The following is a 14,037-nucleotide window of genomic DNA, read 5'->3' as shown; positions in this document are numbered from 1 at the left end:
GTCAGACAAAAAGCTTTAGAGAATAGCAGTGCTGTGAAAACGATTGTCTGAGTTGATGAGTAATTTCTTCTTTGACCAGTAATAATTTATTTTCAGATTTCTGCAAAATCTGTCAACAAACTTATGGAAAAGTTAAGGAGCATAAGGAAATTTGCAGTTAATGGACTAAAGCCTTGAAGATGCAAAACTATTTCCTAGCAGTGTGATCTTACTGTCCAGATAAAGCTGCCTCACCAGCATGTTTTTTCTCTCTGATCTGTTTGGTAAACTTTGATGCACTGTGATCACAGGCTGGCAGGAATGGTAAACATGGGTGTGCTGTTTACCATTGCATAAGGATTTCTGGTTTTTTTTTTTCTTTTTAATGATGTTATGTCTTGCTTCCATATTATTCTTTAATATGCAACTTGAAAGTTGCAATGCTTGCTCTGAAACACTCAATTCAAAGTGGTTTTAACTTCTTCGTGACCGTGCATTAATAGCACTGGCTCAAAGCACGGAGCAGAAATATGGCTATTTGCTGAAGTTGTTTAAGTTTTAAACATCTACGTTCAATAAAATATCATTTGAACTCTGAGGGGATATTGGATTTTAGATGATAGGGCTTATGGGGCTAATAAAACTGTTTGCTATATGGAGTGTGTAAAAATGAAAAAAATATAACTGCAGATCTAAAACAAGAAGGAAAACAACACATAACTGAGAATAAAGACACGGTCCGATTGTACTTTGTGAAAGTAAAGATTTAGGTATTCGATTGTTAAATAACTAAAGTTCAAAACAAGAGCTGAAACAACTACTTTATTATTCTTTTTCCTGATAAACAGATAAAGAATATTGAGCATCTTTGGAAAAAAATGAAATTAAACAGTGAAGTGTCAATCGCTAGTTTCAAATTGAAGAATTTCTTTAATTTCTACTTAAATCACTTTGTCTTTTAGTCTCTCGATCAGATCAAAGAAGCAATCTCAAGTCATTAACCCGAGGTTGACACATAAACACAGCACATAAACAGAAAAGACCACTTTTCATAGTAACCTTAATCTCAACACTTATTTAAACTCACTGGCCACTTTATTAGGTACACAATGGTAGTAAAAGGTCGGGTCACTCTTTCTGTCTTCAAAACTGCCTTCTGGAGATTCATCAAGGTGTTGGAAACTTTCGTCACAGATTTTGAGCCATATTGACGTGATAGCATCACACGGTTGCATCATCATCATCTCAAGGCCATCCTGCGCTCAATTCTGACATCAAGATAACATTCTTCACTCATAGCACTGCAACTCATGGGTTAGTTTCATATTTTTGGACTATTCTCTGTAAATCCTAAAAATAGTTCAGTGGGAAAATTCCAGTAGATCAGCACTTTATGAAATACTCAAACAAACCTGTCTGACACACATCAACAACCATACCACATTCAAAGTTACTTAAACAAATTTTTTGCCATTGTGTTGCTTGCATTAAACTTCAGGAGGTCATTTTGACCTTACCGCTTATCTGGATTTGGGTCGCAGGGGCAGCACACTCCTCCTCCAGCTTATCTGAGGGAACATTGAGGTGTAACGAGATATAATCTCTAAAGCTAGTCCTGGATCTGCCCTGGAGCCTCCTGCTGGTACGACATGCCCCAAACACCAAGAAGACGTCCCTGAGGTATCCTAGTCAGCTGCTCAAACCACTTCAACTGGTTTCTTTCGATGTGGAGGAGCAGTGGTTCTGCTCGGTCCCTCTTGAATGACCGAGCTCCTCACCCGATATCTAAGGGAAAGCCTAGCCACCCTTCGAAGGAAACTTATTTCCGCTGCTTGGATCTGTGCCCTATGTACTGACTGGTAAATCAATAGCTTCACTTTTAGTTCAGCTCTCTCTTCACCACAACAGATCAGTACAGCATCTGCATCACTGCAGATATTGTCCCAGTCCATCTGTCAATCTCATGCTCCACTCTCCCCTCAATCGTGAACAAGACCTCAACATACTGTACTTAAACTCCTCCACCTGGGATAGTACTGTAGCGCCTACCAGACCCAGAATGGGTACTCCACCCTCTTCTGGCTGAGAACTATGGGCCAGACTTTCAGGTGTTGATTGTCACTCCAGACGCTTCACACTGTGAACTTATCCAATGCAAGCTGCAGGTCACTACCCGATGAAGCCAACAGAAACACATCATCTGCAAAAAGCATAGATGAGATCCTGAGCCATGTAGCTACACCTAGATATCAGTGACAGAATCCATAACAAAAGGTGTCCCTAGCATAGTCCAGCACCCACCAGAAACTAACCCAACTTATTATGAGCACCAAGCTCCCACTATGGTTATACAGGGACTGAATGGCTTGTACCAGGCCAGACACCTAATATTCCCCATACTTTCCATTTTCAGAAGACTCAGATAAATATACAAGTTTTATTTCTGTAACAATAAGTGATTAAAATTTCAATAAACTAATAAAATAAAATCACTTATGAAGAAAGGGAACTTTAAAATACAAAAATAAAACAAATACAAACTGACAATTTAAAGATATGTAATGTTCTCAAACAGCTGCTTCCATCTACACCAGACTTGAAGGCATGTCGCCACCTGTTTTTAAACATGACTATAGTATTTCTTCATTAGACAGTAGTTGTAGTGAAAACTTTACAGTTTTTTTTTTTTTTTTTGGAGAAGCCACCAAGAAACCCCAAAACTGTTATTTTTTAACGCATTTTCTTTTTTTTGTAACAGCCACAAAAAAATTCCAAATAAAATCAAAGGGTTTTGGCTGGCTACAGACTACTAAAGCCAAGTGCAATGTAATTTGGGTAGTGTGCCCCTGAGAGGGTTCACTGAACTGCAGCACTGAACTAATGGAAAAGTGTGTCTTATACTTTAAACGCTGATCATGCTGAGACTGCAGTACCCAGTGTCTACAAGGGCAAACCCCCCACGCAAACTGTGCAATCAGACACATTTAAGATAAGGCTGAATATTCAGCTTTAGTGAGACTGTTGATAATATTCATTATTTATAAAAGGCAGCACAAAAATAGCATTCAGATCACAGAAGATGTGAAGAGGAGGAGAGAGCCGGGAAGGAAACACCAGATAACACAAACTGACAAAATTAGTCTCCCTCCTGCCAACAAATCAGAATGCAAGTTGGGAAGACACACTGATGATGTTCATAGGAGTCTAAATTACAGCAGGTACTGCTTTGCAGAGATGCAAGTAAGTGACTTTTTATGCAGAGGAATTAAAAATAAAGTAATGTGTTTGGTATAATTCTACAAGGAGGGATTTCATGATGTTATTTTTTTACTAAAGTGGTTGAAAAAGATTATTTAATAACCCTAAAATCTCTTCGGGACCTCCAGTAATCAAGAGATGAAAAATGACTACTGACCCATCATTAATCATTTGGTTGGCTTTTCATTTGCAAACTGAGCCAAAAGTAAACAAACAAAGTGACAACAGGAGCAAGAAACTCCTTTGCCTCCTGTGTTTATTCATGAAAGAGAATAAATAAACTGCCTTTTCTGTACACAAAATCTATCATTTTGTCTCGTCACTGAATGTAAAACGATTCATTTCTTGTGCCAAAGAGATGAGTTGTTTGTTTAGGCCAAAAGGAAAGCTATACAGCAGCAAGGAAATTCACAGTTCATGGCTGTGAAGATACAAAACAACATAAAATAAAAGATCAAAGCTGAAATTTAAGTTTCTGAAATACAAAAGTGTGAAAATGTGAAAAACATGAAAAATTCCACGTCCTAGACACTTCCGTTTCATGCCATCATTAAAAGTGATGATCACACTAATGATTATTGCTAGATATATCATTTCAATAAAATGCATGAATAAACTTTGTGTCACAAGTTGTGTTCACACATGTTTTTCAATGACACAAACAGCTAATTTTAGATTCACCAATTAACTGAACACACACACTCACAGGCACATACAGCACGTTATGCAGACATCAGCTATCAGCTGAGCATCAGGTTCAAACTCAGAACCTTCTTGCTATGAGGTGGCAGTGCTAATTACTGCACTACTTTGCCACCCACAAACCAACAATACCTAACTTTAATGTTCAAATTATGTAAACATACGGGCTAAACAAAAGTAATTATGCACAGGGACGCACTCCTTGCAGAACAGAGCAGGGTTTAAAAAATTGTTTATACTAAATAAAAATAAAGCTGAGAACCTTAATGGGGACTATAAAGCATTTACTGTTTGTTTGTGGCTGTTAGTTTGCACAGAAAAAAAAACTGCTCACAATGTGATTATATATGACGATACATATGTCGTGCTAATATTGAGGGTTCATTAAAATCAATTTAAGGCATTAAATGTATTTCTTTTTTGTTTTGTTTTTAATTATGAGAAATAAATAGAAAAACATACGCTGACTGCTCACATAACACAGTTTCTAGTACTTCTACCTGTGAAGAATTCAGTTAGAGATAATTGGTTTATAACTGATACCCTTCCATTGATAAAGTCATTGGAAATGTTTGCACAATATTGCATGCTGTGTCATTAATAAGTAAACACTACCAGCAGCAACAACAACATTTTGTGAAGCAAGTCCGGCCAGCAAGAGCTAGAATTTACTGAAGCCTTAACAGCAAACAACATCGCAAGGGCCAGAATATCATCATCTAGCAATGTGCTGACTGAGGAAAGTGTAATAAAGTGCTGATTGCACTGTACCATCACTCAAGGGAACATGCTCACTAATGATGGGTGAAGAAGAGAAAAGGGAAGGTGACAAAGAGCGTGGAGAAACTGTGATTTATATAAACAAGACTGCCAATTAATCATGTCACTGTAATGACCTTTGACCATAAAGAACACAGCACCTGTACACAGTTAAGTGATACATTACTGGGATTCAGAGACCTTTAAGCCAAATGCCCTAAATAATGATGTGACAGTAAAGATCCAGCCAGATGCCAAGACTGACTTACATTATAGGACAGCATGTTTGCTAATACAATATATACAGACAGAAAATAACACTGTATATACAAATTAAGCTTAATAACAGGTCTTATCGATCCAGTGAAAGTTTAAATTATTAAGGCGTGAGGGATGCGTTTACGTGAAAAAGCAAAGATTTGATCTCCGTGATCTTCACCGTGTGTTTTTATGAGAGCTGTAAAAAGGCTCACAAAACTATAGGAAGACCCCGTTCACTACAAAAGACATATGCACTGAAGAATATTCCACATAGGTACTGATTGAGGTGGGAATAAAGCGTCATTACAGCCTAATGACATCAACAAAAGTGACCTGATATAGCACCAGTCTCATTTATTAGTGAGAGGCTTCAACTGTTACTATCAAAATGACTTTTGGCATTTGATATGCAAAAAATATCCCGTTTCTTCCCTGATGGCTAAAGCAAATAATATGTTAATACCATCAAGTGACACAATGAATTACAGTGTTGTGGCGATGACACATCATGGCATCAACGGAGAATAACATTTCAATTCATTCCAATCAGGCTGCAAAAACACCGCATGATGAATCACCCTCAGACAGCAAACTTACTTTGAGGCGAGAATAAAAAGAACACACAGCACAACTACAGTAGCATCGTAGACCCATTTTTTTTCTTTTTTTTTTGTGCGTTTTGACAAAAGTTGCTTTGCTGTTACACATGTTACTAGAGCAAATATTTTGTATGAGTTCTAGTTGGTTTGAGCCAATCCACATTGTATCCTCTGGCCACTTGCTCTCTTGGGGGACCCTGTTTCCTCAGATGAGCTTAGAGCAACAGAAAAAGTAATGGCTTGTACTATGCTGTGCGTAGGTCTAATAATAAAAGCTGCTTCTGTGGGAATTGGGCCATGCGTGTCAGGTTCTGCTCTCCAGAGTAGCAATACCTCAGAGATTTTCCCCCCTCTCTCAACTGGGGAAGGATAAATTGATGATACAGTGTGGAAGACAAATGAAATTAATCTTCCCAGTATCTGACAGGAATCGGCTTTGGATAGCGCACACACAAGTGCACACAAGTGTGCACACGCGCGTGCGCTAAAATAGCTCGATATCCGTCTGGGTGGAAAATAAGACAAATGGATTGAAGTAAAACAACACTAGCGTTCTGAGACTGAAGAGGCTGATGAAATTAAATAAATGCAGCTAACAGACACTGAGACGTTTTTATCAGATAAAACAGGTGACATGAATTTATCTCTTGTTAGCTCTACTAAAAAGCAGGCACTGTATCTTGCACAGCGAGGCAGGCTAATTAAAAGCAAGCATTGTGAAGCATTTTTTACACTAAGCCAGCTCTGTGTCAGACTTGCTTCAATAGCGTGCAGCCACAAGCGGGCATGATAAGCTTTTTAGAGTCTTATATTGATCTTAATGTCGCCTTAGGGCGAAAGAGCTACCTGAGTATCCAGGGCGACAGACACACTTGAAACCCCCGGGCGTGTTGATACAGATGCCCTCATGTAGGCAAGGTGAAACTTCACACTCATTCACATCCAGGTCACACAGCGTTCCAAAATAACCAGGGGGACAGATGCAGTGGAACCTAAAGAAGAAATTAATAAGCAATGTGTCACACAATCATAGCCCACTTATGTTAATTTCTTATAACTTTAAAAATCATCCGAATTGTTTTTCCTTAGCCAAACATGCGCGCACGCTCCCACAGCAGTTCCGTGCGTGTGTTCCAAACCCACTGAGATAAACTGCACTGGAGTGATTTTCTCAACTGACCGGCAGCATTTTGCAGAACAATTAACAACTGGCAATTAAGTTTCCCAGTGTGCAACTTAATTTAAATTATCCTTCATGACTTGTTACTAAAGGGAAGGCTTAATCTGTCCGATGATGTGGTTTACTCAATTGAAATCCCTCTCTGAAGCTGTCGCTGGGCCTAACCATAGATCTCGCAGGAGATGAGGTAAAGAGGCAATGTACAATTATTCACCTAAGTGCTGCTGTAAACATCATTCATCGGTAAACAAGTTACATCACATCAAATTTATGAAATATGCTAATTGGTAGTTATTGTCACGTGGCGCATTTGTTTGAAAGCCTCTTCTGCTCTTGGACTGATTTATTAGAACAATTAACCCTTTCCTCGTTGCACTCTCGCAGCTCTGCATAGTCTGATTCTTTATCGCAGTATAGATGAACTTGCATGGCTTGCTGGGTCAGGGAAATGGATTCAGAGGTGTGTGGCGGGCAGTGAGGTTAAAACACACCTGATGTGAACTCCCAGGACTATGCAATCAGAAGAGTGCTCTGAGCAGGGCCAGGTCACATGGGAATGAAATCATGACGGAAGACAAACTGGAGACAAACCATTTAGGACTCAAATTGGCCCTGGGACTTCTCAACCCATCTGTCCGACTAAGCCTGGAAGCCCCGGGGCTCCCATTAAGCACAGCAGAGAAAAGCACCGGTGGAGTAAAGCCCAATCTAGATACATGATGTGGTCCTGCTGAATTTGCTCTTCGTCTTTAGAATAGCAGCTTATGTGTGTCAAGGATGACAAGCACGTTGTATAAACTGCAATACTCTAAGGAGGAATACCAAAACCTTATAGTACTACTTTTTTTTCTTTGGAGAATGGTTATTGATCATTCAACTTTCAAAACAAAATCAAGCAATTAATTCTGCCTGGCCTTTATACTCAAGAAATTTAAACACGCTATGAATGCAAGTAAAAGGGGGGGAAAAATTGCATATATGCTTACTTGTTCACAAGATCTTGACATGTGCCAGCATTCTTGCAAGGGCTAGAGGCACACTCATTGATATCTTCCTCACAGAAAAGGCCAGAAAATCCCACCTTACAAACACAGCTGGAAAAGAAAAATCATTAATATTGATATTTTGTCTCTGATGGAAAATAGAAGATGTTTCTCACAAGCACGTGCACAGAGTGAGAAAATCTATAGGAATTTATTGATATTGATCACATTTAGTTTGATTGCTCACACTCTACAGCGACAAAGACTGGTTTAACTAAATTAAAGAACATGCACAGTAGCATGTGATAAAAACAGTAACGACAAACATGTTTTGTTTCATAATAATACTAGCTGTTAAATAAATTTCAAGCTAAGAAGAAGCATATTGGTCTGAAACCCATACAAAAAAAAAAAGATTTCATCACTAAAACTCCTGACATTTTCTCACCCACTAAGAAATGAAAAGCTGGTTTGCGGATAACACTTTTTACCTGTAACTGTTGACCCGGTCCACACAGTCACCCTGGTTTTGGCATGGGTTTGAACTGCACTCATTGGTGTCAATTTCACACCAACTTCCTTCAAATCCTGAAAGATAGATGAGATGGTCATGGATCAGCAAACCCCACTACATCCTGAAAACGTCAGGACCGATGATAACAAAGGCCCCAGTGAATGCCATTTTAATGGAACTAGTAAGCCCTGTAGCATATCTCATCTTCCAGCTCTCAGCACTCACTGTTTCCCCTTTGAGAGTGTGTAAGTCTAATAATACTTTAGTGCCACAGACAGATTGGTCTGAGGGTTAGTGGTTTGGGGTTTGGGAGGTGTGTGCCTGAGTGTGCCACCGTGCATATGTCTCTGTGTCTGTCTGTGTGGGAGAAAGCGAGCGAGTGGGGGGACATCTTGTTAAGTTAGGGTAAGAGGGAGAGGCTAAGCCCAAGAGCTCTTTTGCCCTTGTTCATTAGGGGGTTGAGGGCCAGCATGGCTAAGCAGATCAGCATGGATGTTTTGTTGTACATCTGAAGGCAGCCTAGGAGCCTGTAGTGTTCTGCCTGCCAGAGGTATTCCTCTAGTGCTTGACCTGGGTCTGGTCCATTAGATAGTTTTCTGCTGAACAAATTAACATTCACTCCATGCATGACTGGGTTTTATTAAGTAAAAAAATTGACAAATTAAAAAAAGATCACAAATTAACCAAATGCTCAAAAGTATGGAACCAATTAATGGACATGATCTGACTTTCATTAACAGTGAAATTTAATCACCTATAAACATCAGAAGTACATCTAATGCTTAGGCGTACAGCATAAGCATCCATCCATCCATCCATCCCTCCCTCCCTCCATCCATCCATGGCTTATCTGAGTCAAGCCTGTGGAAGCAGTAGAGCTACCCAAGCCCCCATATCCCCTGCCAACACTTCCAGCTGTTCAGGAGGAATACCAAGCCATTCCCAAGCCACTCTCTACTGTGTATCCGGGGACTGCATGGGAATCTTCCCAGATGGGCATCCTTGAAAGAGCTCCTCATCATATCCCTAATACTAAACTCAGACACCCTTCATAGGAAGCCTAGTTTTATACTTTTGGCCATTATTTCAACTTAGTTTTCTCTTCCCCATAACAGACCAGTGCAGCATCCAAATTACTACAGATGCTGCACAAATATGCCATTGTAGCTGCACAGGGTGAGTAATTATACACAGATACAATTTCCTGTGCAATGCTGCTATCAAGCTACTTTAAAATTCTGGGCTCAGACTCCCAACAACGACTACTGTGTTTCCCCTGCAGAGCACCATCTGCCGAGCATAATTAAATGTAATGCAAGCATAGCAAAGGGTTAATATAACTAACCCATAATGAGTGTGTGAGTGCCCTTATTGTTTTCTTGTCTCATTATGTTACTCCCAGTGCTTCAAGATAGAATTACATATTTTTGAACTGTAATGGGTTTTGCACATAGTAAATTTTATGCCCAGAGAAGTACATCTATTCATAATGATGAGGTTCCTGAGAATTGTTTAAGACAGGAGAGCATGTGTTTTAATCTGGCATGTTTAAAAAATGTGAGACTCGAGCCATACAGGAAGAAATCATTCAAAGTATTGAATATGACATTTTGGCTATTTTTGGAATTCATGGAAACAGTCTAGCAAGGTCATACAGGGTCTTCAGTCCTCTGTGTAATATCAGGAGGTGACTATATACTGCCTTTTTCTTTTTCAGCTTTACTTCAAAATATACAGATGCAGGAGTTGTGATTATTTGTAGTCTCCAATGTGTTTAAAATTAGAAGAAAAAATACACTATGAATAATGAATTTCCTAAAGGAAAATGGAATGCAGGGTAAGTGACACAACTCTGTGCATCTTGGGATGTATGAATGAAGAGGAATCCATGAAGAGGAAACCAGAGACAGCACAGAGCATCTGGTGAATTATGGGACAGCACAAGTTTCCCATGCTGGTCTGTCAGTCAAAGCGATGGTGAAGCACCTTGGGGACTATTTCGAATGTCACTGCAATGTAATGCATCTTCTGCTACTAAGCAGTGACTTGAGGCTTCTCTTTGACAGAGTACAGAGCGGGATACCCAAGGCGCGTGGCTCATGTAGTCATTCCATCATCTGGCAAGAGCTACAGTATGTGATCACGGCTGCTGCCAGTAAATATCTCGGAGGAGAAGAAATTGCGGGTGATCCCAAGTGGATAGCCAACTAACTTTGATTGACATTTCAATTGAAATATGAGGAATGTCTCCATTTTGAGAGAGCGAGCTTAGCTTGGACTGCTACATTGGTGACTGTTGTCTTCTGTCAGTCTGATGTAACCGTTTCTCAGAAGGGGCTCATTTAAAAATTTTATAACGCAGCGTTTCTGCAGTACAGATTACGATCTCTGTCTGCGGCGGCGTCTGTGTGCCGTCATGCATCAAAATGTTAGATGTCACTGGTGGCTTAATCCAGGAGCAGGATTGTAATGTTGAAACTAGGGTTGCGAGTTTTGTGCCTGGCCTCACGAGTTTTAGTTAACCTACTGCACTTTTTAATTTGCCAGTCAGTGGCTGGATTTTAGATTTATGACACAAGATCAGAGCGAGATTTACAGTATCCAAACTCATAAAGGCCCTAAAAATGCAATGTGCAAAAATTGTGAAAATAAGTGTGAAATAATCGCAAATACAGAGAACATTACAAAAAACAGACATTCTGCACAGACAACTAAGCTATTTTCAGCTGTCATTAAAATAAATAATTAAAAGATTATATATAAAATATCGCTTTACTGTGTTTTATGATCAATATCATAATTCTTGCTTTTTGCTTCTCAGCAGGAAGTGAGAAGCATTTTGCATTGTCTTGTACTACAGAATTGCTGTATCAGGATAATACAATGGGTGATAAATTGCAATACTCTTGTATTGTAAAGCAATTGTATTGTAAACCAAACCATCCCAGCACCACTGATGGAACACTGTTGGACATCTTGGATTCTTTTCAAGTCCCTGTCACATTATTTTAGTTATATTTATTTAAAATGCAGCAACACGAATAGAAATAAAAACAGAAAAGAGTATGCTTGAAGGTCCTTTACATGCAAAGACCAAAAACTGGGTTACTTGAAGAAGTGGGTTAAGAATAGAAATCCTTTGCATGTAAATACCAGCTACTGCAGCCAATTTACCCCACTGCTACACACCTGGACCACCTCTTCGGCACAACTATTGCAGGAACAAAATGATTAAACACTGAGTTTATTTAAAATTTGTTTACTGTACAGCTGCTGCAGACCTGCTGCTATTTCATACTTTTAGTATAAATGAAACTACTTCTTCACAACTGATGTCTGGCCCTATGTACACTCTTGATGTTATGGTTTGTTTGTTTCTCTAGCTTTAGTCATATTATTTATTTTAATGACTAATCTACAAATTAAAGCTGTTAACTTTGGTTTATATGTTTATATGTAGTAAGTTTTGGCTGTCATAAAACGACAAACTGCTTGTTTTATGGTCTGTCAAAGATTTGGCCCTCTCCGACTCTGACCATTGCCCCCTGTCCATTTGGAAAATCATTCATGCTGTGAAACCAAATGTTACAGAATGAAGAAGTTTACAAAAAGACGGGAAAAAAAAACCCTTTGTGGAAAAGCCTGAGTGAAGGTATCTCGTCTCTGAGGTCTGCACCAAATACAGGCACTTTAAATGGTCTGAAATAATGGGGAAATATGAGATTTTGGACTTTTATTATATCATGCACACTCTTCATAACCATGACACCGTACCTCTTGAATTACAAATAAAAGAACAATCAGGTTATGCTTTGAACTAGCTTTGTTAGGCAATTTTGCTTAGAAAAATTCATTAAATCAAATGGCACTCTGTGGGGTGAGAGGGCTGAAAGCACTACAAATGCCACTGAGAATCAACACTCTTCACCATGATGACTACAGCTTTCTGCTTGGCATTTAGGTTTGCTGATTCATATGTTTGGGCCTGAAGCCTATCACCTTGTCTTTCATACAACGCAAAAGGTTTAAGGTGCAAAATGTGAGGAAACACCATGCTTGCCTACAAATCAGACAGTTGTGTTTTGCATTTGCTTTTTGACTTAATCCTTAGTTTTAAATCTTTGAAAGTCTATCATAAACATTACAATTCACATTTAATGGAATTGACAGTTTATTAGTTATACCTTGCTTATACCGGTCTGGACCCCCTTTTTGCCTTCAGAGCAGCCTTAATTATTTTTTTGGACTGAACCTAGGTACTGAGATGTGAAGACTATGGAGGTGAACTTGCGGTCATGTTGAAGAAGACAGTTTGAGATGATTTTAGCTTTGTGACACATTTTCCTGTCAGAGGAAGCCGTCAGAAAAATAATACACTGGGGTCATCATAAAGGGAATTAGGAAGTGGTGTTTTAATTATTAGATATTTGCAATAACAAGTAGCTGAACAAGTGTAGCTAATAAAGCGGTGAGCATACAATTCTGCACTGGCTGTCTCTCCTTATGATCATCATACATTAGTAAACATCATTGTTGCAGATGAGCAATTTTGTTACCTCCCTCTCTCTTTTTAATGATAACTATGTAAATAGCCACAAAGCCAAATAGCTTAATAAATAGCTAGCTACATTTATAGCTAGCTAGCACGATGTAGTGCTAGCTAGCTAGTTAGATATCTGTCTGCCCAAGTTCTACGGGTAATTCATCTTTTTTGTTTGTTTGTTTAGTTTTTTTAAGGTGGAAATGTTGGGTATTAGCTTAGTCCTTAAGCTTAAAAATTGTATTTCCCCACATATTATCAGTCAAAAGTTACAGTTATTGATTATGCCTAAACATGGTGTATAATTTTCACAGAGAAATGAGGATTGCATGCCAATATAAAACAATTCTGACTATTCCGACTTGGTATGAATGCAGATGCACTCATCTAGGTCACCTTAGGCTGTAACACTGTGCTTACAGCAGTGAGTGTCATGAGCTAAAGAGAAACTTTGGTACAGCAGTGTATTGCAGTTCCCATGACAGAAATACAAAAAAAGAAAATGTTCTCATTTTTACATCTTTTCACTAGAAGACATTTTTTAACATTAGGAAACATATTCCCATAGAAGACACCAGGTCTACTGTTAAATTTCTTTTGCCTTAGTCACAAGATATGTTGGTTTGTAACACAATAAGAAACGTATTTATTTTTGAAAAATCAGGATCAACTATTGTCTGTAGAGCAAACTATAAAATTTAAAATCACTGATACCAACAACAGCTACCCATATACACTACACCACAAGTAACCTGCGACATGTCTATATCATATCACTGTCAATCATTTCAGGCTGTATGGTTGTTCCAGACAAGGCAGACTTTATGTAGCTTATGCCTTTCTCTGCTTAGAGCAAGCAAATCAACGGTTCATGCTTCAGCGACCTTGTCCTGCATGTATTTTATGGTGTATATATTGTATTATATGTCCCATGCCCTATTTTTGTTAAGAGATTACACGCGTCATCTTATTTTTGTGAGTTTCTTCCCTGTTGTTTAGCAAAACACACAAACAATGGTGCTCTTCTTTCTGCTGTCAGGCTGTTGCCATCTTGTTTTAAATGCACGTATAATTGAATACCTATGCAAACCTGTAGTACAAAAACAAAGTGTGTCTAATATCCACATCAGTGCTAAGCAACTGTCATTATGGATACTGATGTATACACTTTGCTCAATGATATCTCGCAGCTTCTAAAAGTAAACCTATGGTGTATATTAAAAAAAAAACAAAACATTCAGTCAGATCTGTAGTAGCTTCCA

At 38.7% G+C, this 14,037-nt stretch overlaps 1 protein-coding gene across 4 annotated transcripts in view; it reads right to left on the bottom strand.

Annotated features, from left to right (window-relative positions):
- Positions 1-14,037, bottom strand: part of eys (EGF-like photoreceptor maintenance factor) — a 166,654-nt gene that overhangs the window by 87,656 nt on the left and 64,961 nt on the right. For all 4 annotated transcript variants that reach the window (XM_085183233.1, XM_085183230.1, XM_085183231.1 and 1 more), the window contains 3 exons: positions 8,213-8,309; positions 7,725-7,832; positions 6,405-6,550 (listed from right to left, as the gene is read on the bottom strand). In XM_085183233.1, coding sequence (XP_085039359.1) covers positions 6,405-6,550; positions 7,725-7,832; positions 8,213-8,309 — 351 coding nt within the window. The remainder of the gene's footprint in view (positions 1-6,404; positions 6,551-7,724; positions 7,833-8,212; positions 8,310-14,037) is intronic.

This window comes from Neolamprologus multifasciatus, chromosome 13 (assembly GCF_963576455.1).
Source record: "Neolamprologus multifasciatus chromosome 13, fNeoMul1.2, whole genome shotgun sequence".
Classification (NCBI taxonomy): Eukaryota; Metazoa; Chordata; class Actinopteri; order Cichliformes; family Cichlidae; genus Neolamprologus; species Neolamprologus multifasciatus.
This window is presented reverse-complemented; position numbering and strand designations above follow the sequence as displayed.